Source organism: Poromitra crassiceps, assembly GCF_964638095.1.
Source record: "Poromitra crassiceps genome assembly, chromosome: 18".
Taxonomy (NCBI): Eukaryota; Metazoa; Chordata; class Actinopteri; order Beryciformes; family Melamphaidae; genus Poromitra; species Poromitra crassiceps.
Window position 1 is genome coordinate 29,893,351 of NC_139636.1, and position 24,269 is coordinate 29,917,619.

General features: G+C 47.0%; 1 protein-coding gene across 1 annotated transcript in view; it reads left to right on the forward strand.

The window, feature by feature from the left end:
- The window catches only part of sv2bb (synaptic vesicle glycoprotein 2Bb), a gene marked incomplete at both ends in the record, with an annotated part of 24,649 nt that extends 584 nt beyond the window's left edge, over positions 1–24,065 (forward strand). Inside the window, 13 exons of the mRNA XM_083654223.1 lie at positions 942–1,168; positions 8,605–8,785; positions 12,128–12,279; positions 12,854–12,987; positions 15,404–15,493; positions 16,795–16,908; positions 18,085–18,173; positions 18,940–19,015; positions 19,401–19,489; positions 21,258–21,391; positions 22,092–22,292; positions 22,822–22,981; positions 23,882–24,065. Coding sequence (XP_083510349.1) covers positions 942–1,168; positions 8,605–8,785; positions 12,128–12,279; positions 12,854–12,987; positions 15,404–15,493; positions 16,795–16,908; positions 18,085–18,173; positions 18,940–19,015; positions 19,401–19,489; positions 21,258–21,391; positions 22,092–22,292; positions 22,822–22,981; positions 23,882–24,065 — 1,831 coding nt within the window. The remainder of the gene's footprint in view (positions 1–941; positions 1,169–8,604; positions 8,786–12,127; positions 12,280–12,853; positions 12,988–15,403; positions 15,494–16,794; positions 16,909–18,084; positions 18,174–18,939; positions 19,016–19,400; positions 19,490–21,257; positions 21,392–22,091; positions 22,293–22,821; positions 22,982–23,881) is intronic.
- Positions 24,066–24,269: the final 204 nt, after the last annotated feature.

Below are 24,269 nucleotides of genomic sequence, written 5' to 3' on the forward strand. Positions count from 1 at the left end.
ACTTGAAGTCACATTGCGCATGCTTAAATCTGACTGTACATGATGTGGAAGGAGAATGACTGATGAGTTCAATTAAGCATTTACCGTCATTATGGCCGTATGAGAGAAGGCATGGCGCCTGTTGGCACAGCTACAGACCAGATGTGATTACACACACATCTGGTCTGATTCTGTCTTTCCTCTATTTAGCAATCTGATTTTATTCTGCTTCTGTTGCTCCATCTCCCCTCTTTCTCATAGTTGAAAGAGTGTGTGTATACATACATACATACATACATACATACATACATACATACATACATATACAGTATATATATCTATATCTATATCTATATCTATATCTATATCTATATATATATATATAACTTACTCTGTCTCCCAGAATCCAAATGGCTTTAATAGCACATGACAACTTGTGTTGCTATAAGCACTCATGGGTATTATTATTTATTCTTATTATTACATAATGAGTTCTTCTCAGTTAAACTGCCTGAGAGAGAGAGAAAACTAGCACACAAAACAGAGGCGGAGGCAGTAAAACTAGCCAATAGGGGTGCAGACATGTTTAATTGGCAGCAGAATCAACCAATAGAAGGCCAACTGCTTCTACCGTTCAAGCTCAGTTTACTCTCACTGGTGTTTCTGGCTGGATTTAAACTATTATACTGGTGGGTTATACTGGTGGGTGGGTGGGTGAGTGAGTGAGTGAGTGAGTGAGTGAGTGAAATATAAAAAAAAATCAGCAATATCAGGTCGCCATTGTAAATAAATTTGTTCTTAATGACTTACCTGGTTAAATAAAGGTTAAATAAAATAAAATAAAAATATCAATTGATGGCCCCCCTCACATAATACAACCCCCCCCCCCCCCCCCTCTCTCTCTCTCTCTCTCTCTCTCTCTCTCTCTCTCTCTCCCCCCCCCTCTCTCTCTCTCTCTCCAGAGCTAAATCCCGGGCAGCCGGCGATGCCGTCTCTGAGTTGGAGGAGTTATCTGAGCAGTATGAGGACATCATGGAGGACTGTGGCCATGGGAAGTTCCAGTGGATGCTCTTCATGGTGTTGGGCCTGGCGCTGATGGCTGACGGAGTGGAATGTTTTGTGGTGGCGTTCGTTCTACCGTCTGCAGAAAAGGATCTGTGTCTGTCCAATGCTGAGAAAGGCATGCTGGGTAAGGTATTTGGTGACTCCCCCCCCCCCCCCCCGATTTTTTCTCCCATTTTATCCCCCATTAGTGCTAATTTAATGTATTTATCCTGGTTGCTGCTCCACCCTCTGCCGATCTGGGGAGAGCCGAAACTGGCTCCATGCTTCCTCCGAGACATGGGCAGTTAGCCAGCCGCTTCTTTTCACCTGACAGAGGAAGCTTCACCGGTAGGACATAGCACATGGGAGGTTCACGCTATTCCAACCAGTTCCCCTCCCTCTGAACAGGCGCCCTTAACGACCAGAGGAGGAACCACATTAGCGACCAGGATATTGCATGTTTTGGTGAAGGGGGTTCCTATATGAAGGAAACCCCCGGGAGGCACGGGGAGAACATGCAAACTCCACACAGAAAGGCCCTTTTGACGACCCCAGCCGGGCGGTGGGCACTCGAGGACATGCGGACGGGCACGCATTCCTTCAGCGCTCACAGCGTCCCAGGTGGCAATCGAACCCAGGACCTTCGAGTTGTGAGGCGACAGCGATTACCACTGCACCACCGTACCCCCCTTTGGTGACTTCTTGGTGTGCTTTCTTTCTTTGCGTGACTCAGTTAGTGAGTCAATATTCTTGTATAATCCACACATTTATGGGCCCTTTAAGAAATCCGCTAAGAGGGAATATGGTGGTGGATGAAACTCGATCAGGCAGAAAATGTTCTTCAATGAACGAGTCAAAGCAGAGTCATGGCAGTGAGTTCACATCTCCTCTGATGTTTGATCAAACCAGGAACCTCATCTCATTTTCAGCTGTGTTTGTTTTGCCACCAAAATCAATAGAGAGAACGTCACATCATCACATCATTTCCCAAATCCATTTTTAGTATGGGCTGCCCCGGTGGGAATCAAACCCTCAACTCTGACAGTGTCACTGTCTGACACTGTAGGTGTAGGATATCTTTATTATCATAATCACCTACCTATCAACTATTATTTCAAGTTGTATGAAACGAAGACTTAAATAACTTTAATACACCAATCATTCTGTGTTTTGTGCTCATCGTGGTGCTCCACGGTGCCCCTCTGGTCAGAAGCACACGGAAAAAACAGAAGAAGGCGTGGCCGCCATCTTAGCATTTTCGAAAAAATCATATCACAGAATTGGGTAAAAAGAGGTACTTATTAGCAGCATAAAGCTTTCAAACCCCGGTGGATCTAATCAAGAAGAGTTCTGCTTTGGTAGGTGTCTTTGGAATGTCTCTGTGACACGTGTACGACGAGTGGATCAGCATGTTCTGCTGCTTGGGACTTTTCTCAGCGCCTCACTTAACGGTTGGGGAAGAGACTGTGGAGAGAGAGTCTGTCAGAAGAGACTGTGGAGTAGAGAGCTGCGCGGGCCTGAAATTTCGGCCCGAGCCCTCCCCGGCCCGTGACATGCAGACCCGTGCCCGGTCCGGCCCGGAGGAGTTATAAAATGAATTGGCCCGAGCCCGTTGCGAGGCCCGAAGCCAATATTACGATATAATGACACATCTCTCTCCCTCTCTGTTCCGCGTGCTGCGTCGCCGCGCGGCCGTCCTGCGCAGCCTGTCTCTGTCTGTCTCTCTATTTGACTCTCTCTCTCTCTCTCTGTGTTCGGGAGCTGTCCGCTCGCTGTACATGGACGGACACGGCGGCACAAACGGCTTGTTTCTCTCTATCTCTCTTCGGGAGCTGTCTACAGCTACTAACGTCACGTGAGGGTCTGTGTGTGACTGTGTGGCTGGGGGAGTGTCTGTGCACTGCTCCTCTTTGTCTGACTGTGCTCTGCTGTGTCAAATCAAGCGAGTACGCTAATACAACATTATTTAATTGAATTATTGAAACGGCCCGACCCCGGCCCGGCCCGGACCTATTAATTAAAAATAAATAAAAAACAAGCCCGGCCTCGGCCCGTTTTGGTCGGCCCGAGGGGCCCGTGAGGGTACCCTTGGGTTTGCAGCTCTCTACTGTGGAGGGAGAGTCTGGCAGAAACAAGCCCCAAATGGGGCTACAGTATGTTGATGCCTGTCTGAAACACACTTGTCTCATCCTAGCAGTGCTGTAATGCACGCTTAGTTTTCTTCTTTGTTTCTGTTGGTGTACTCCGTCAGTCACATACCATCACGCCGGAAAAGGGGCGTCATGTACATTAAATTGAGAGAAGAAGAAGGAAGAAGAACATAGCACTTTCTAACACCCTGTGCTATTTATATCGGGTGCCGTTCACAGCTGATCCGATAATCAGCCGGGTAACCTGGGGTCGCTTTCGGCTAAACTGAACAGCTTGGTCACTTTTAGAAAAAGCTGGTCGTTTGTGGACATTAGTGGCTTTTTCGGCCACTAATCTAAAAGGGTTTTTAAGTCTCTTTTAGATTGGCCAAAAAGTGCCAGAGTGGCCAGTAAATCCTCCGGTTCTCCAGTACCTGCTGTCTCATTAGCTAATGTAGAGAAGAGAGCACAATGAAGAAGAAGAGGGAAGGAGAGAAAGAAGGCTGGGCAGATGCAGAAAAGGAAAACAAGCGAGATAGAACGAGGGAGAAAATGCCAGAATGTGTTTTCTCCCAGACAGCCTCTGCCCTGTCTGCTGCTGACTCAGCTTGTTGCAGAGGGAGAGAGGTTTTGGAAAGCTTACAAAGTAGCTCAGCAGTTGTAAGAGCCTTGGGTCATTCATCTTATGACCGCATTCAGTTCAGTTGGACTCCTTCACTGGCATGGAAGAGTCACTGTCCTTCACTGGCATAGAAGAGTCACTGTCCTTCACTGGCATAGAAGCAAGAAACCAGACTATCAAAGCGAGATCAACGATCCCTTCCCCTCTGTTCCAGTGTGTTTGTTCATGTTCTTCTCCATGACTCAGAGCTTTCTTCAGAATCGAACACTCTCAAAGTCTTAAAGGAGAATTTTTTTTTTTTTTTACCTGGAGCGCTCTCCTTTCTCCATTAATTATTATCTGACGACTCACCCAGTGTTCTCCGCAGCGTTTTTGTCCGTCTTAGGCGTTGTTTTGAGATCAATAGTGTCCAAGCCAGTCCTAGAATGGAGCTCCGTGGGGGCCACGTGGCAGCGTGCTTTTCATCCATGTAAATAGACAGATAGATAGTTTTATTCCCGTTTTCTGATCCCTAAAGAACCATCAGACTGCTATTGTCCCCCGGGCTCTTTACAGCGGTAAAGAGCGCCGAGCGGTAGTTGTTACAGGCATCCAAGGAGAATTCTCGTCGAGAAATCTCGTCAAGTCAGTCCACAGGCCAGCGGCAGGAAAGTATCGCGGGACTTGACGAGAGTTGGTCTCACTGACCCGACAGGAGGAAATGGGATGCCTGGGATGCCTGTAACAACTACCGCTCGGCGCTCTTTACCGCTGTAAAGAGCCCGGGGGACAATAGCAGTCTGCTGGTTCTTTAGGGATCTGAAAACGGGAATAAAACTGTCTATTTACATGGATGAAAAGCACGCTGCCACGTGGCCCCCATGGAGCTCCATTCTAGGACTGGCTTGCACACTATTGATCTCAAAACAACGCCTAAGACGGACAAAAACGCTGCGGAGAACACTGGGTGAGTCGTCAGATAATAATTAATGTGAGGAGAGGGCTCCAGGTTAAAAAAAAACGAAATTCTCCTTTAAGGGGCAAAGCTTTAGATTTGGATTGATCTGTGGAGGGTTGACCAACACAACATGATCTGTGGAGGGTTGACCAACACAAATGACACAACCATCACTTCAGGTCCAGAGATGTTTGACCTTCTGGTTGTATTTATAAAACTGTGTGCACAAAATAATGAAAATGAATGTAGGAATGAACCTAAACAAGAGAATATCTTACTCTAGTTTAACAGCTTCTCATTCCCATTGTGTCAAAATACGCCCATTTCTAATTGATTCGCTGGAAGAAAATAGCTCCAAATATCCCTAAATGTTGTGTTGGCAGGCAGGTTATTTTCTTTCTTTTCTTTGTTTTGCTCGTCTTGAACAGTTCACTCTCACCAACTCAGGAGATAGATGCAATTTATACCCAAATGAGGAGGCACTTTTTCTCTGTTTCTTTCCCCTTTTTGCTCTTTCCCTTCTCCTGTCACTTGTCTCCTTTCTTCTCTGCTGTTCATCACGTTGGTTTCTCTCACCTTCCTTCTCTCCCTCTCTATTCCCCCCCCTCTGGTTTACCTCTTCCTTTACCGTCTCCTCGTCTCTCCTACAGTACACATCTACAGACCTATCTCTACTGTGTGTGTGTGTGTGTGTGTGTGTGTGTGTGTGTGTGTGTGTGTGTGTGTGTGTGTGTGTGCGTGCGTGCGTGCGTGCGTGCGTGCGTGCGTGCGTGTGTGTGTGTGCGTGCGTGCGTGCGTGCGTGCGTGCGTGCGTGCGTGTGTGTGTTTGTGTGTGCGTGCGTGCGTGGGTGTGTGTGCGTGCGTGCGTGTGTGTGTGTGTGTGTGTGTGTGTGTGTGTGTGTGTGTTTGTGTGTGCGTGCGTGCGTGGGTGTGTGTGCGTGCGTGTTCTGAGTCAGCAGGGAGAGTCAGTCGGAAAGATCGATAATCTCTGTCCTGACCTTGGGAAGAGCCGCGCAACACCTCACCACACCTCACCACACACACACACACACACACACACACACACACACACACACACACACTGCAACACCTCACCACACCGAGTTTGGCCGTAGAAATGTCTTCTATTCTGTAGTAACTATGGATCGTGTCAGTTCCGATTCAAACCACGGAACACTCCACCCATTTTCAACCAGCTTTGTATGTGATGTCACTGGTCCACACTTTAACACTCAATAACTGTCAAATTAAATGACAGACTTCAAAACCGTTTACAGTTTTCTGATATACTACTGATGTTCTAATGATACAAAGCTGGTTGAAAATGGGCGGAGTGTTCCTTTAACTATGAAACCAATCTACTCACCTATCAATGTTGCACTGTGTCTTCATATGAGCTTGTGATTTGTTTTTACACATCTGCTCATATGTGTCACTTTGCTTTATTAACACGATGGTCAAGTCAAGTCAAGTTTATTTGTATAGCCCTAATTCACAGGCATTAGTGGGCTTTTACAGTCTAGCTAAGCACGATCAATCGACATGCTTGAACAATCGTATATTAGAGAGGGATGGGGGACAGAGAGGAGGGGGAGGGAGAGAATAGGGGGGTGGGGGGAGAGAGTGGGAGGAGAGATTTCAAGATCATTGAATAGCCATAGTGAGGAATCATGTTACAATGAGGAATGTGTCTTTATGCAGTATGTAGTGCAGCGATCACAGCAATAACACAAGATGAAGCAAACAGAACAATTTCAAATGATAAAATCAGCACCACGGAAAGCACGGACACAGTTGTGTGTTTTTCACAACAGACTAGAGACGAAGCCGGTGTGTGTTTTTCACAACAGCGCTGCAGCCATGATGTTGCAGTGGAGCAAACTATTAGCCTTCAGTTCTTGTGATCAAAGTCAGTTTTTTGATGCAAATCAGATGATGTGCGACTATACAAATATGAGAATGTTTTCATAGAACAACGATGGTTATACAGGCAGGAAAGCTGACTGGAGGGGCCTTGAAGAAACCACTTGAGCACCATGGACAGCGCCATTCACATCTTCACACCATTCACATCCGCCCCCCACAAAGCCCTGATCTGTGGGGGCTTTCTGGTCTCATTCAGAAGCTGTTTGGCCTGTTTGGTTCCAGGGCTTAAAACTCTTCATATAAGGAGTCTCTGAGACATCAGTGGAGAAATGACTGGGAAATTCACTCCCTGCAACCGGAGCCATTCAAAAGCAGGCGGTCACTGTTTTTTTTTAATATATATATTTTTTGGTAATATTATATATAGAGATTTTTTATCCCATTTGTATCCCTCATTAGTGCTAATTAGTGCTAATTAGTGCTCTGCCGATCTGGGGAGAGCCGAAACTGGCTCCATGCTTCCTGAGACATGGGCAGTTAGCCAGCCGCTTCTTTTCACCTGACAGGGGAAGCTTCACTGGTAGGACATAGCACGTGGGAGGATCACACTATTCCAACAAGTTCCCCTCCCTCCGAACAGGCGCCCTTAACGACCAGAGGAGGCACCCCATCAGCAACCAGGATATTGCATGTTTTGGTGTGGGGTTCCTATATGAAGGAACCCCCCAGGGGGGCATGGGGGGAACATGCAAACTCCACACAGAAAGGCCCTTTTGACGACCCCACCCGGGCGGTGGGCACTCGAGGACATGCGGACAGGCACGCACTCCTTCAGCGCTCACAGCGTCCCAGGTGGGATTCGAACCCAGGACCTTCTAGCTGTGAGGCGACAATGCTTACCACTGCACCACCGTGCCCCCGGGCGCTCACTGTTGACCTATATTACTGCTGTGCTGTGCAGAGTTGTGTGTGGGGTACAAATGGGTCGTTAGGGTTTATAGGATGAATGCAGCCAAAGGAAGGTCCAAACTGTGTGTGTGTTTCTGTGTGTGTGTGTGTGTGTGTGTGTGTGTGTGTGTGTGTGTGTGTTTCTGTGTGTGTGTGTGTGTGTGTGTGTGTGTGTGTGTGTGTTTCTGTGTGTGTGTGTGTGAGTGTGAGTGTGAGTGTGAGTGAGTGTGTGTGTGTGTGTGTGTGTGTGTGTGTGTGTGTGTGTGTGTGTGTGTGTGTGTGTGTTTCTGTGTGTATGCCAGCGCATAGAGGGGGTTTGATAAACCTTGACTCAATATGCTTACTCATCCTATCACAACGCTCCCCCTGTAGCACGGCCATCTGCAACAGCATTGCATGGTGGGATTCCGTGTTGCCTGCCAGCGGGCTTGGCAGCAGCTCTACCTGGCGTGGGCAGATACATTACCTAATTTCTTCCAAATTACTCCAATCGAGGTTTTGGCATTTTTAATGCAAAATTAACTGAGCCAACGCACTTTATAATATTGAAGATTTTCTGCAGTATGACAAGTATGCCCTAAATAATACAATATTAATCTCATTAATAACTATATTTTATTAATAACATATTTATAGCCTATAGCACTTTTCAAAACACAGTTACTAAGTGCTTTACAATAAAAAACAGAACAAATTTAGAATGCAAAGAGAAAAAAGATACCATATTTTGCGTGCTTATAGGCATATAGCGGAGCCTGGCAGAGATCTGCCCTCTAGTGGTTGTGCTTAGTAGTTACAGTACTCCTGTATTGCCTTTGACTCCATTGTTTTCCTCTCTTGAATGTTCAAGCTGTGTTGTAGCCTATCTATCCATACTGTAGACACACACACACACACACACACACACACACACACACACACACACACACACACACACATACACACACACACACACATACACACACACACACACACACACACACTACACACATTCATTATCTGTCTCTGTCTCTCTCTCTCTCTGTCTCTCTCTCTCTCTCTCTCTGTCTCTCTCTCTCTCTCTCTCTCTCTCTCTCCAGGTCTGATTGTCTTCCTCGGCATGATGGTGGGAGCGTTCGTATGGGGCGGTCTGGCGGACAAAGTGGGTCGTCGGCGCTGTCTGATCGTGGCTCTGGCTATAAACTGTATCTTCGCCTTCTTCTCTTCATTTGCCCAGAGCTACGGCTTCTTCCTCTTCTTCCGGCTCGTCTCTGGCATCGGGTAATGCTTACAAATACACAAATACCCCCCTCTAACTAATGTAGAATTAAGCAATATAGCATGAGAGCCAGTGTGTTGTGGCAAATATATCCACAACACACGCAGCTCGAGTGCTATATTGCTTTTATAAAACGGTTTCCAAGTATGATAATATAATAATAATAGTAATACTATAAGTCCGACTGCCATGGTATTCTGATAGAGTCAGTTGAAACACTACTGTAAGGCGGGACCGCAAGAATGTGCGGGTGATTTGATTGGATCGTTCTGGAGACTGAAGTTGACATTGGTCAATCCTGGCGCTTGCTGAGAAGCTGAGAGCTTTCTGCAAAGCCCGACACCAACTAACGTTACGGGGTTAAATGCGGGGTTAAATGCGGGGTTAACAGCCTTTTTTTTGCAAAGAAGACATTAGCCCGCGTCTATTCTTGTACAAAACATAATTTTCTGCGAAGTATTAGTAAAGTTATAAGCGAAGATCGATTCACAAGGATCTGACAGCTGTCTCCGCCATTTGTTTTTTTTACATTGTCATTTGAGGTAACCAAAGCCTTTTAGTAAGAGAGTTGCCATGGCAACTCAATAACCCATGGCCATGGGTTATTGGAGTGGGTTACTGGATTTATACAATGGCTGTGAACCAATCAGATTGCTTGATTTGAGAGAGCCGTTTTATAATTAGAATTAGAAAAATAAAATCCTGTAGTCGGTATGGTCACTTCTCTGCCCACAGAAAGTGATGAATCAAAACTCTCCTAAACAGCAGTGAGCAGCGCTCCGTCCAGAGAAAGCCGGACTCACCGACGTTAGATGTTTTCCTCTCTCGGCTTATCTTTGACATAAAGCATCACAGACCATTGAAGTTTAAATGTTCCAAACAGTTACGTCTCACTGCTGGATGACATAATGATACCAGCGTGTAAAGTTACCTCTCACTGCTGTATGATATAATGACACCAGCGTGTAAAGTTACCTCCCACTGCTGTATGATATAATGACACCAACGTGTAAAGTTACCTCCCACTGTTGTATGACATAATGACACCAGCGTGTAAAGTTACCTCTCACTGCTGTATGACATAATGACACCAGCGTGTAAAGTTACCTCTCACTGCTGTATGACATAATGACACCAGCGTGTAAAGTTACCTCTCACTGCTGTATGACATAATGACACCAGCGTGTAAAGTTACCTCCCACTGCTGTATGACATAATGACACCAGCGTGTAAAGTTACCTCCCACTGCTGTATGACATAATGACACCAGCGTGTAAAGTTACCTCCCACTGTTGTATGACATAATGACACCAGCGTGTAAAGTTACCTCCCACTGCTGTATGACATAATGACACCAGCGTGTAAAGTTACCTCCCACTGCTGTATGACATAATGACACCAGCGTGTAAAGTTACCTCCCACTGCTGTATGACATAATGACACCAGCGTGTAAAGTTACCTCCCACTGCTGTATGACATAATGACACCAGCATGTAAAGTTACCTCCCACTGCTGTATGACATAATGACACCAGCGTGTAAAGTTACCTCCCACTGCTGTATGACATAATGACACCAGCGTGTAAAGTTACCTCCCACTGCTGTATGACATAATGACACCAGCGTGTAAAGTTACCTCCCACTGCTGTATGACATAATGACACCAGCGTGTAAAGTTACCTCCCACTGCTGTATGACATAATGACACCAGCGTGTAAAGTTACCTCCCACTGCTGTATGACATAATGACACCAGCGTGTAAAGTTACCTCCCACTGTTGTATGACATAATGACACCAGCGTGTAAAGTTACCTCCCACTGCTGTATGACATAATGACACCAGCGTGTAAAGTTACCTCCCACTGCTGTATGACATAATGATACCAGCGTGTAAAGTTACCTCTCACTGCTGGATGACATAATGACACCAGCGTGTAAAGTTACCTCCCACTGCTGTATGACATAATGACACCACCGTGTAAAGTTACCTCTCACTGCTGTATGACATAATGACACCAGCGTGTAAAGTTACCTCCCACTGCTGTATGATATAATGACACCAACGTGTAAAGTTACCTCCCACTGCTGTATGACATAATGACACCAGCATGTAAAGTTATCTCCCACTGCTGGATGACATAATGACACCAACGTGTAAAGTTACCTCCCACTGCTGGATGACATAATGACACCAGCGTGTAAAGTTACCTCCCACTGCTGTATGACATAATGACACCAACGTGTAAAGTTACCTCCCACTGCTGTATGACATAATGATACCAGCGTGTAAAGTTACCTCCCACTGCTGTATGACATAATGACACCAACGTGTAAAGTTACCTCCCACTGCTGGATGACATAATGACACCAGCGTGTAAAGTTACCTCCCACTGCTGTATGACATAATGACACCAACGTGTAAAGTTACCTCCCACTGCTGTATGACATAATGACACCAACGTGTAAAGTTACCTCCCACTGCTGTATGACATAATGACACCAGCGTGTAAAGTTACCTCCCACTGCTGTATGACATAATGACACCAGCGTGTAAAGTTACCTCCCACTGCTGTATGACATAATGACACCAGCGTGTAAAGTTACCTCTCACTGCTGTATGATATAATGACACCAGCGTGTAAAGTTACCTCCCACTGTTGTATGACATAATGACACCAGCGTGTAAAGTTACCTCCCACTGTTGTATGACATAATGACACCAGCGTGTAAAGTTACCTCCCACTGTTGTATGACATAATGACACCAGCGTGTAAAGTTACCTCTCACTGCTGTATGATATAATGACACCAGCGTGTAAAGTTACCTCCCACTGTTGTATGACATAATGACACCAGCGTGTAAAGTTACCTCCCACTGCTGTATGACATAATGACACCAGCGTGTAAAGTTGTGCGTAATGCTTCAACTGAAGTTAAAATATGAAAAACATTAATGCATTTGGGTTGCCAGCTTTTCCATGACAATAGCAATATGCACGGCAGTCTCACTGTGACTGCACTTTATCACAGTGTTCTGTCCTAGAATAAATCCAGCCCATAGGGATCCACACCTCACATACTGACAAGGAAATCAGGTCACATACTGAGTAGAGCGCAGTGAAGATGGTATATACAACCACTTACAAGGAAATCAGGTCACATACTGAGTAGAGCACAGTGAAGATGGTATATACAACCACTAACACCACTAGCACATAGGGTGCACAAAATCCTGTATGCGAAATGATAAATCATACTAACACAGCGCTCGCTCTCTCTCTCTCTCTCTCTCTCTCTCTCTCTCACACATATACACACTCTCTCTCTCTCTCTCTCTGTATTTTAGTATTGGTGGCTCCGTGCCGATTGTCTACTCCTACTTCTCAGAGTTTCTTCAGATGGACAAGAGAGGAGAGCATCTGTCCTGGCTGTGTATGTTCTGGATGGTTGGTGGGATCTACGCCTCATTCACTGCCTGGGGGATCATACCAAGATACGGTGAGATCTTTACACAAAACTAAAGCTTTAAGTATCACAACGACAGAATTTAGAACTATTTTGGTCGTGGGTTTCATACACTTCCTGTAATAAAACATCTAAAAGCAAAAATCTTATCAGATGGGTGGGGGACCCTGAGATAAAATCTTATCAAATGGGGCTTTTTGGTCTAATTTGTGTCAGTTTAGGGGTCTTGAGGCGAAGTTTGAGAACCAGTGAGTTAATGGTAACACACATCCACACATAACACAATCCACTGAGTATAAGGATATAAGGTCCTCACATCTACAATGATGTGTGTGTGTGTGTGTGTGTGTGTGTGTGTGTGTGTGTGTGTGTGTGTGTGTGTGTGTGTGTGTGTGTGTGTGTGTGTGAGTGTGTGTGTGTGTGTGTGTGTGTGTGTGTGTGTGTGTGTGTGTGTGTGTGTGTGTGTGTGTGAGTGTGTGTGTGTGTGTGTGTGTGTGTGTGTGTGTGTGTGTGTGTGTGTGTGTGTGTGTGTGTGTGTGTGTGTGTGTGTGTGTGTGTGTGAGTGTGTGTGTGTGTGTGTGTGTGTGTGTGTGTGTGTGTGTTCCAGGCTGGGGCTTCAGTATGGGCACAGAGTTCCAGTTCCACGCCTGGCGGATGTTTGTCCTGGTGGCAGCCCTGCCAGCCATCGCCTCCCTGGTGGGACTCATGTTCATGCCTGAGAGCCCGCGCTTCCTCCTCGAGGTGAGAACCAGAACCAGGCCCTGTTCACACACCTCTGAACCAGACCCTGTTCACACACCTCTGAACCAGGCCCTGTTCACACACCTCTGAACCAGGCCCTGTTCACACCTCTGAACCAGGCCCTGTTCACACACCTCTGAACCAGACCCTGTTCACACACCTCTGAACCAGACCCTGTTCACACACCTCTGAACCAGGCCCTGTTCACACTGCTGAACCAGGCCCTGTTCACACACCTCTGAACCAGACCCTGTTCACACACCTCTGAACCAGGCCCTGTTCACACACCTCTGAACCAGACCCTGTTCACACACCTCTGAACCAGACCCTGTTCACACACCTCTGAACCAGGCCCTGTTCACACACCTCTGAACCAGACCCTGTTCACACACCTCTGAACCAGGCCCTGTTCACACACCTCTGAACCAGACCCTGTTCACACTGCTGAACCAGACCCTGTTCACACACCACTGAACCAGGCCCTGTTCACACACCTCTGAACCAGGCCCTGTTCACACACCTCTGAACCAGACCCTGTTCACACACCACTGAACCAGGCCCTGTTCACACACCACTGAACCAGACCCTGTTCACACACCTCTGAACCAGACCCTGTTCACACACCTCTGAACCAGACCCTGTTCACACACCTCTGAACCAGACCCTGTTCACACACCTCTGAACCAGACCCTGTTCACACCTCTGAACCAGACCCTGTTCACACACCGCTTGAACCAGGCCCTGTTCACACCTCTGAACCAGACCCTGTTCACACACCTCTGAACCAGACCCTGTTCACACACCTCTGAACCAGACCCTGTTCACACACCGCTTGAACCAGGCCCTGTTCACACCTCTGAACCAGACCCTGTTCACACACCGCTGAACCAGACCCTGTTCACACACCTCTGAACCAGGCCCTGTTCACACACCTCTGAACCAGACCCTGTTCACACACCTCTGAACCAGACCCTGTTCACACCGCTGAACCAGACCCTGTTCACACACCACTGAACCAGGCCCTGTTCACACACCACTGAACCAGACCCTGTTCACACACCTCTGAACCAGACCCTGTTCACACACCTCTGAACCAGACCCTGTTCACACACCTCTGAACCAGACCCTGTTCACACCTCTGAACCAGACCCTGTTCACACACCGCTTGAACCAGGCCCTGTTCACACCTCTGAACCAGACCCTGTTCACACACCTCTGAACCAGACCCTGTTCACACACCTCTGAACCAGACCCTGTTCACACACCGCTTGAACCAGGCCCTGTTCACACCTCTGAACCAGACCCTGTTCACACACCGCTGAACCAGACCCTGTTCACACACCTCTGAACCAGACCCTGTTCACACACCTCTGAACCAGACCCTGTTCACACACCTCTGAACCAGACCCTGTTCACACACCTCTGAACCAGACCCTGTTCACACACCGCTGAACCAGACCCTGTTCACACACCTCTGAACCAGGCCCTGTTCACACACCTCTGAACCAGACCCTGTTCACACCGCTGAACCAGACCCTGTTCACACCGCTGAACCAGACCCTGTTCACACCGCTGAACCAGTTCCTGTTCACACCTCTGAACCAGACCCTGTTCACACCGCTGAACCAGACCCTGTTCACACCGCTGAACCAGACCCTGTTCACACCGCTGAACCAGTTCCTGTTCACACACCTCTGAACCAGACCCTGTTCACACCTCTGAACCAGACCCTGTTCACACCGCTGAACCAGTTCCTGTTCACACCTCTGAACCAGACCCTGTTCACACCGCTGAACCAGTTCCTGTTCACACCTCTGAACCAGACCCTGTTCACACTGCTGAACCAGGCCCTGTTCACACCGCTTGCCTTCATAGTAGGCAAAATGGCTTTTCACATCTGGATCAAAGCCCCACTTCAGAGCTGACCATGCAGACCATGTATTTAGGTTGGTGTGCTAACACAGCACCTGCCTCTGATTTTAACAAACTGGTCGGCTTTAGGTTGTTAGGTTGTTGATTTTCATGAATTGGGGGGGGGCACCATTCAAAATTAGGCCACACACTTGGGCTTTTGACGTCACTATGAATGAAAATGAAGGTCTGAACAACGGAATTCTGTTTCTGGAACCGGAACCACGAGAAGAGTGGTCCATCAGTGTCCATTGTCCCATGTGTCCATTCCTGTCAAAAACACTGGACCTGCTCCAACAAACAACATGTGCAGTGTACTGTGTGTGTGCAAACATGTCAAAGTGCTACTGTATTTCACCTCATTTTCTTTTCTGACTGTAACATGCGTGTGTGTGTGTGTGTGTGTGTGTGTGTGTGTGTGTGTCTGTGTGTGTGTGTGTGTGTGTGTGTGTGTGTGTGTGTGCATTCATGTGTGCATGTGTGCGCGCATGGGTGTGTGGAACAGAACGCCAAGCATGATGAAGCATGGATGATTCTGAAGCAGGTCCACGACACCAACTGGAGGGCCAAGGGACAGCCAGAGAAAGTCTTCACTGTGAGTATATATACACCTGCATCTGGCAGCTGGATCATACTATTGGCTATATACAGTAGATATACACTGTCTAAATAAACTAGAATACTGACTGACTGAGCCTCACTGTGGAGTATATTTCAGTGAGTCTCAGTCAGCTTGCAGCATTGCACAAACAGGAGTGTGACCCCGTTGACCTTGTATTAGTTTGTGGCTAACTATCTGGAGCTGGTATGAGGAACAGAGACGAATCTACCATTCAACATCAGGCCGCAGACTGAAAGTCCCAATGACTCGGAGGAACGGCTAGAAGAAATCCTTCATCCCATCAGCTCAGCTGTGTCTAGCCTAAGAAGCTGTTTAGATAAAGTCACTAAGCGCCTGCCCCCTCCTCCCCCCACACAGTGCCTGCTCCCTCCTCCCCCCCCACACAGCGCCTGCCCCCTCCCCCCCCCCCACACAGCGCCTGCTCCCCACACAGTGCCTGCCTCCTCCTCCCCCCACACAGCGCCTGCCCCCCACACAGCGCCTGCCCCCTCCTCCCCCCACACAGCGCCTGCCCCCTCCTCCCCCCACACAGCGCCTGCCCCCCACACAGCGCCTGCCCCCTCCTCCCCCCACACAGCGCCTGCCCCCCCACAGACTGAGCCAGTCTGTGTTTGATACCAACTGCTGACGGGGTATACAGAAATACCTCTGCTATATTTAATCCTTGTGCCTCCCTGCTGGAGCAAAAAGGCAGTGCATTAGCAGAGCGGCGAGCGAGCACGCACGCACGTATGCACGCACGCACACACACTACACACACACACACACACACACACACACACGCACGTACGCACACACACACACACACACACACACACACACACACAGACACACACACACACACAGACACACACACACACACAGACACACACACACACACACACACACACACACACACACACACACACACACACACACACACACACACACACAGAGCACTCATGCAAACTGTATGCAGCACCTGACTGAATAATGCATATGAGCACCACCACCTGGAAAGGTAAGTGACAACCTGAGGAATTCTAGATGGACGTTTTGAAGATGATTGAGCACAGAATGTGTAAGCGTATGTACTCACTCTCCAGTATAAAGGCCCGTTAAGCAGCGCTCCCTTACCATGGTGGTTAGCGTTGGAAGCGGGAGGTCGGTAAATGGAATCCCGCTCCACCCCTGGGCCCTGGGCAAGAACTTCACATGGGTCTCTGCCAGAACTGTGGAACACAACGCAGGCTAAACGCACCACTGAGGTGAGGTCTGATCTGTCTCCTTTCAAGGTGACCCACATCAAGGCTCCCAAGACAGCAGAGGATGAGTTCATCGAGATTCAGAGCGCTACGGGAACGTCTGTACAGCGATGGGCCGTCCGCTCGCTAACCCTCTGTAAACTGGTACGTGCCAAGACACCTAGGAGCCAGTCAGGGATGCTCCGGGGATGTGATGTGGGTTTGATTCACAGACCTTTCTGTGACAGAGTTAGCATGTTGTCCCTGTGTTCTCCTGGGTTTCCTCTCCACAGATGTATCAGAGCGCGCTCAGGTTGCACCCACGTTGTTGAAATAGCAATGTAGGCTACTTGCGCACATCTGTGCGCCCCCAGGACCCTATCGTCGTACAGGCGCTGATAGAGAATGAAATTTCACAGCCAAAAGGTAAACAGTGAACCACTTGAAGGAAACCAGTTGAAATTAAATGATGGAGCCAGGAGTCAGAAGAAGTCGTCTGATATGATGTATTTGACATAGATCTTGGCCAAGAGATGCACTCTTGTATATTCACGGATGGATACACAGGCTTACATACATTGAACAGAAAGTCAAAGATACTTATAGGACACACTTCAGATTACATGTCTTGACGCACATCAGATGACATGTCTTGACGCACACTGGAAGGCCATTCTGTAGACTCAACCTATCTGTTATTCTGGCCCTGTAGAGAGCACCGTGGCACGGTGACAGGGCACAGTGTGCGATCGAGAGGAGCTGCAAATGTATGGTACAAGTTATCTAAATACGTCTGTCTGTGTATGTACACAGGTTATCCAAATATGATGTCTATCTGTGTATGTACACAGGTCATCTAACTATGAAGTATGTCTGTGTATGTACACAGGTCATCTAACTATGAAGTATGTCTGTGTCATAACTATATGTAACTAAAATGGAAATGTATATGAATATATTAATAACTAGTGATTGTCCAAATAAAGGCTAATGTGATGTAAATTTTCTCTATCAGGCGCTATCGTTTGTGCACCAGTTTGCGCACCTCTTATGCCATCTTCCCTGCGTCTTATGATATTATCGTCTACTTCCACCATCCAGTTTTGCGCCGGAATCTAAGTGCAGACACAGGTATAGGCGTGGCCCAGGCGTGTCCACGCAAAATACTGGCCTTTGCGGCTCTTATGCTATCGTCTAAAATCATTATGACCAATATAGTGTATCTACAGTACACACTTGTGTTTGAGCATCCTGGAGGCTCATTTCGACTACAACACTGTACAAGGAGAGCTTATTATATCACACTAACTTGTGCTTCTCCTTATCTGCATATCTGACCAGGTACTGAAGAACATAGCATCTCTCCTATCTGCTGAGCTGAGGTTTGCTACTCTGTTCATGGCCATCATCTGGTTCTGTATGGCCTTCAGGTCAGTTTATTCTATCAACTGTGCCATATGAGCTCCACTGAAACGAACCTAGTTGAACCAAAACACACTCTTAAACAGAATGCATATTATCACTGTCTGTCTGTTTGAGATGACTGTAGTGATCCTTTTACTTTACCGTTAAATTACTCCAATTTACTGGGAGCAAAAGTTGTAACAATTATTTATTTACAGAAGCAAATAATCGAACACAGGCCTGTGGACCATCACCACTAGATACTGTACCTACTCACTAAGCTTCCTAGCTGACAATGATCCTGTTACACTTAGATGGCTCTTGATTCTGGACAGGAAGTAAGAGAGGGACACTATGCTGCAGTCACAGCGCCCCCTGGCCTAAGGAGGAGTAATAGCAGGATAATAACATGATCTAATAATTCGGCTTTAGCTCAGGAGGTAGAGCGGGTCGGCCAATGACGCAAGGGTTGGCGGTTCGATCCCCACTCCCTCCCAGCTGCTGTCGCTGTGTCCTTGGGCAAGACACTTAACCCTCCTTGCTCCCGATGGTGTGTAGGCACCCTGCGTGGCAGCCTGCCGCCATCGGTGTATGAATGGGTGAATGTAGACTATCTACTGATTGTAAAGCGCTTTGGATAAAAGCGCTATATAAATACAGGCCATTTACCATTTCCCAATTCATTTAAGTCTATATTTTAGTCAATATCCCTACATTACCACTATCTGAAGTGTTTTTCTATTTTCTTTTCTTTTTGCACTATTCATTGTCTCCATCCCCTCTGTGTTCCAGTTACTACGGTCTGTCTGTGTGGTTCCCTGACATGATCAGACACCTGCAGAATGAGGAGTACGAGTCCAGAGTCAAGGTAAGGTCAAGACTGCAATACATAATCAGCAACACGGAGGATGGCTATACATAATCAAATATCATTATTATTAATATTCCAGGTGAGAGGCACTTCAGTCTTTTATATAATGTTAGGAGAGGGGCCATGCATCATATCATGGAGAGACCATGGGCCCACCCCCCAAAGAATCCTGATCACAGAAATGTTGAAAAACTGAAAATCGGTCTAACTCCACAATTCAGTACTAACGCTAAGACTTTTCACATGTTTTCAGCAACTCATTTCTAACATGTGTAATGTGTGTAGAACGAATATCTGAAATATGGTTTCCAGTTACTTTAATCTTGTTTAAAAATATATGGATGAAACCAAGCCACTGTCCCGTATGCCGTCCTCTGCCCAGGTCTTCCATAGAGAGCGAGTGGAGCGCTTCCATTTTAACTTCTCTTTGGAGAACCAGATCCATAAAGAAGGAGAATACATCAACGACAAGTAGGTCCCACTGCGCCATCTTCAGGAGAGGAGGCCAACTAACAGATTTACAGAAGGCCGGGGGTTCGGTTAGGACTTAGTTCGTTTTCATTTTTCATTTACTGATTTTGTTCTTTAACGGATCAGTATCACGTTGTTCCAAGTGTTAATTAGTCTATCAGTCATTTCATTCTCAGTTGTTATCACAAAGTAGCATGCTACTCTTCTTGTATGTTATGCTCTGGAAGCCATGGAACATTAGCTATGTGCAACCATTTTACTGCATATGCTAATGATCTGAAAAATGACATATTTGCTACACTGTGAAGACAGTAAACCGATAGATGGTTTATGCAAGCTTCACATTTTTATTTTATCAGTATATTCTCATACTATACTATATATTCCTTTATAAAACGGCTCTCTCAAATCAAGCAATCTGATTGGTTCACAGCCGTGGTATATTTAGCGTATACCACAGCTAGAGCTGCATCCCTGAAACACTCCGGCTCTGAGACAACAAATGGTAGCTAGCTAGCCTCGCAAACGGGAGCTCCTAAGCCAACCTGTGTCACCATAATACCCAGAGTGCCTTGCAGTAGTGTTTACTGTCATCTCCTGCTAGTGACATCATCAGTGTACGACAGCTAGATAGCCGCTAGATAGCTAACTAGCCTCGCAAACATAGTGGCTGTCTGTAACCAGGCTGTCTGTGTGTGCTCCCTGGCTGTACGACATCAGTCTGATGGAATATCGGATTTGGGACTTAGAAGTGACCGCGGAAGTAGGACTGAAGTGGTAAGTTCTGAAAATATGTTTTATTCCAGCATCGGTTGTTTTACAAACCAAGTTAAAGTAGCACGCGCAGCCTGTGTTTGCCCAACCGCTAACGTAGGATAACGTTAGCCGACGTTAACATTAGCCTAGCATAGCTGGCTTTCACAGGCATACGAACAACCGATACCTTTTAGCTGGAATAAAGTAACGAAGACACATTTTCAGAACTCGCCAGTTAGTCCAACTTACTTGCCCGCCTTTTGCATTAGCCAAAGTTAGCTAGTTAACGTTAGCTGTTTCTTTGTCACCAAGCCTGTGTTGCTATCTGTCGTTACGTTGTACGTTCAGCAACTGCGTCGGGTCTGTGCAGGGAGCCAGGAGGGACTATTTTATTACGCGGAAGAGTAGGATTTATGAATGACAGCCATTTCAATTGGGGGTTGTCTTTTACTTTCATATTGCCATACTTGGTAACCGTTTTATAAAAGCAATAGCTCACTTCAGGCCGTGATATATGCTCATTATAGCACACCTAAGGGTGTTTTCCCACACCTACGGGTGTTTTCGAAACACAGCCCTTAGTTGTGGTATAATGTCCATATACCACGGCCTGTCATGAGCTATTGCTTAAATATAGTTCATATGGGTGAAGTTAGTCAACTTGTTTGCGTTTAAGCAGGCTTCACCCTGCATATACAGTATACTGTGTAGCACGACTATTAAACTTCTATGCTACATGCAGAATGTGAATAGACAGAATGGGCCTAGTCTATTTAAGATGGCCATTGCACTTGTTTCACTCCATCACAGTATTATCACACACGGCCATCTTAGATTTACTGAAGGAGAAATACCCATTCTATCCATTGCGGTTCTGTGTTGCTGCAGCACAGCTCATTCTATCCATTCTGGTTCTGTGTTGCTGCAGCCATAGAAGCGAGTGTCCCACATTTTCTTTGTCTGTCTGTCGCTGGGTCGGCTTGTTTTTCTGTGTCCCATCCCATCCCCATAGGTTTATCAAGATAGAGATGAAGTCAGTGAAGTTTGAGGACTCACTGTTTGAAGACTGTTACTTTGAGGATATCAGGTCCACAGACACAGTGTTTGAGAACTGCACCATCCGCTCCACTGTCTTCTATAACACAGGTGGGTGTCAGGCTCAGGCGACCCCACTGTCTTCTATAACACAGGTGGGTGTCAGGCTCAGGTGACCCCACTGTCTTCTATAACACAGGTGGGTGTCAGGCTCAGGCGACCCGGGGACTGTTAAGGGTCATACAGTAAGTCAGATACAGTTGTGGGTCGATAGGGTTATAGCTACATTAAGACCTGGTTCACACACCTATAGGCATCCAGAAGCATGGATGCCTTCATGGAAGCTTTGAGCAGGAGCCTTGGCATTCACACAGCCTTGCTTTGGTGTATGGTGTGTTCAGGCTGGGCTGTGTGTCCGTGTGAATCTGGTTGTCATTTTAGTTCCGCAGAATGAAGCAGCCTAGTAAATAAAACAGGAGGCTCGCTGACTCGGATAAGTCTTGCACGACTTGCAGCGGATCGCACAGCCCGATGGAGACAGCGGGAGGAGCCTCTGTGTTCCAAAAATAGAGTTTCCATTCCGGGTGAACAGTACTGCTTTTGTCCACAGGTGCCACTACAATCAACACAAAATGAAAGTTCCTCATAGCTGCTTTAATCACTAGTGATTGAACTACGTGTAGTTAACTACTCCCCAACACTGAATATAAGAATGATGAAAGCATGCAGGTAGAGATTGCAACATATCGGCAGTATAGAAAGTTGAGAAAAAGTTAGGAAAACTAAGACTATGCCATCCTGTTGTCATCAGACCTGTGGAAGGAGAAGTTTGTGGACTGTAGGATGGAGAACACCTCCTTCTTGCAGAACAAACATGGCTGCCACCTGGACACTGCGGGGGAGAACGACGTGCTAATCTACCTGGTCAGCTTCCTGGGCAGCCTGGCCGTGTTGCCCGGCAACATCATCTCAGCCCTCTTCATGGACAAGATCGGCAGAGTCAAGATCATAGGTGATTTATGTTGAAGTCTGTTCACGTTACTAGATGCTCAATCTGGGAACCCAGAGTCTATTTCGGCACGTAAATAGACTCTGGGACAGAGTTTTTAGGCTTCCTGTACCGCGCGGATCTTCCGTCTGGAACTTCCACGTCTGCGCAGCTTTTTAAAAACATACATTGCGTCGCTTTTATTTTGAATGCTAAACGTCAAGATTTGTATATTATTCACGAGCATTCAGGACCGGAACTCTTATATTCACCGGAGTCGGTGCAGAAATGCCTCGCCTTCAATATCTCCTCGGGTATGCATTTGATTGGCTGTACGTCAGGCACGTGGTGGGATTAACGTGGGCAAAATGGCCAACAGCTTTAGAAAGGTTCATGAAAGCTTTCAAATTTACGCTGAAATTCGTACGTATCGTACGTAGATTACAGAAGCGTACAATGTCAACATTTCATTCTGGCAATTGGGTTGTCACTGGAGGACAAAGTGTATTTATGTTTGCTCTCCCTCTCTCTCCCTGTATCTCCTCCTCTTCAGGTGGGTCCATGCTGATCTCTGCGTGCTGCACCATCTTCCTGTTCCTGAGCTTCAGCCAGGCGGCCATCATCGCCCTGCAGTGTCTGTTCTTCGGCGTCAGCGCTGCCGCCTGGAACGGCATCCAGGTGGTCACCGTGGAGGTGTACCCCGCCTCCAAAAGGTACCAACCACAGCTCCATGAGCGCCGCATCGCCGATTTGTTTGCAACAATCAATTTGATTGCGATATTGTTTTCTGTCAGAATATTGGAATATGCAAGTAATACGTGAAGAATTTACACGATACAACAGGTATACCAAATTATGAATAACAAACTAGTCACATCAGATCATCTCTGTTGTGACTTATTCACTTTTCAAGTTTAAATGTTGACAATACATTGGCAGTATGTATTAACAAACATGGACTGTATAACAACATTAATTAATGCAGTTGTGAATGTGCATTTAACATTAACTGATCTTTGTTAAAGGGGAGCTAAACCCCAAGAATTCTGGCAGACCTGCCTCTACGTGGAATAAAAAAAATGCAAATCATGGTCTCAACATGGGGTGGAGCTAGGGGGCGGGACTTAAGATGTGGCCTATCAACCCACTCTGACTTTGGGTGTGAAAGGGGGCGTTCTTGGTGACCACTAGAGGGCACTCTCTCTGCATGAAAATTATACAGTATGTAGAATCCTAACAGTTTTTACTCTCAAATGTGGAGATTTTGACCAGAATCCTTCTTCAACACTTCTCAAAAGCCAGATACATTGGTTTTAAAGCAAATGCATTTTTGAGTTTAGTTAGCCTTTAATGTTGTTGTTCATGTTAGTAAATGCATAGTTAACATTAGTCAATGAACACAGTGTAAAGTGTTACCACCAATTACCACTTGGTGGTCCAATTACTATGTGATGCAATTTAATTGATTACACATTAACCCTCCCTCCTCTCCCTCCCTCCCCCCCTCTCTCTCTCTCTTCCTCCCCCTCTATCTCCCTCTGCCTCAACAACCCCCCCCCCCTCTCTCTCTCTCTCTCTCTCTCTCCCACTCAACCTCTCTCTCCCTCTCTCAGGGCCACTGCATTCGGCGTGCTGAATGCCATGTGCAAGCTGGCTGCGGTGCTGGGCAGCTCCATCTTGGCCAGCTTCGTGGGCATCACCAAAGCCATCCCCATCCTGCTGTCCTTCACCGCGCTGGTCTGCGGCGGCCTGGTGGCACTCAAGCTCCCCGACACCCGCGAGAAGATCCTCCAGTGAGGTCACCAAAGGTCACGGGGCAGAGGTCACAGGGCGGGTTTACGGATGGGAGCGAGGGGTGTAGTGATGGGATGTTAATAGGAGGGAGAGGTTCGAGCCAGGCCAAAACGCACAGGGCTGATATTGGGAACGCTTTCAAATGTTTGAAGCTTTCTTTGAGACGCAGCTGATTTGACTTCACCCGGCGCTCTTGAACAGACACCC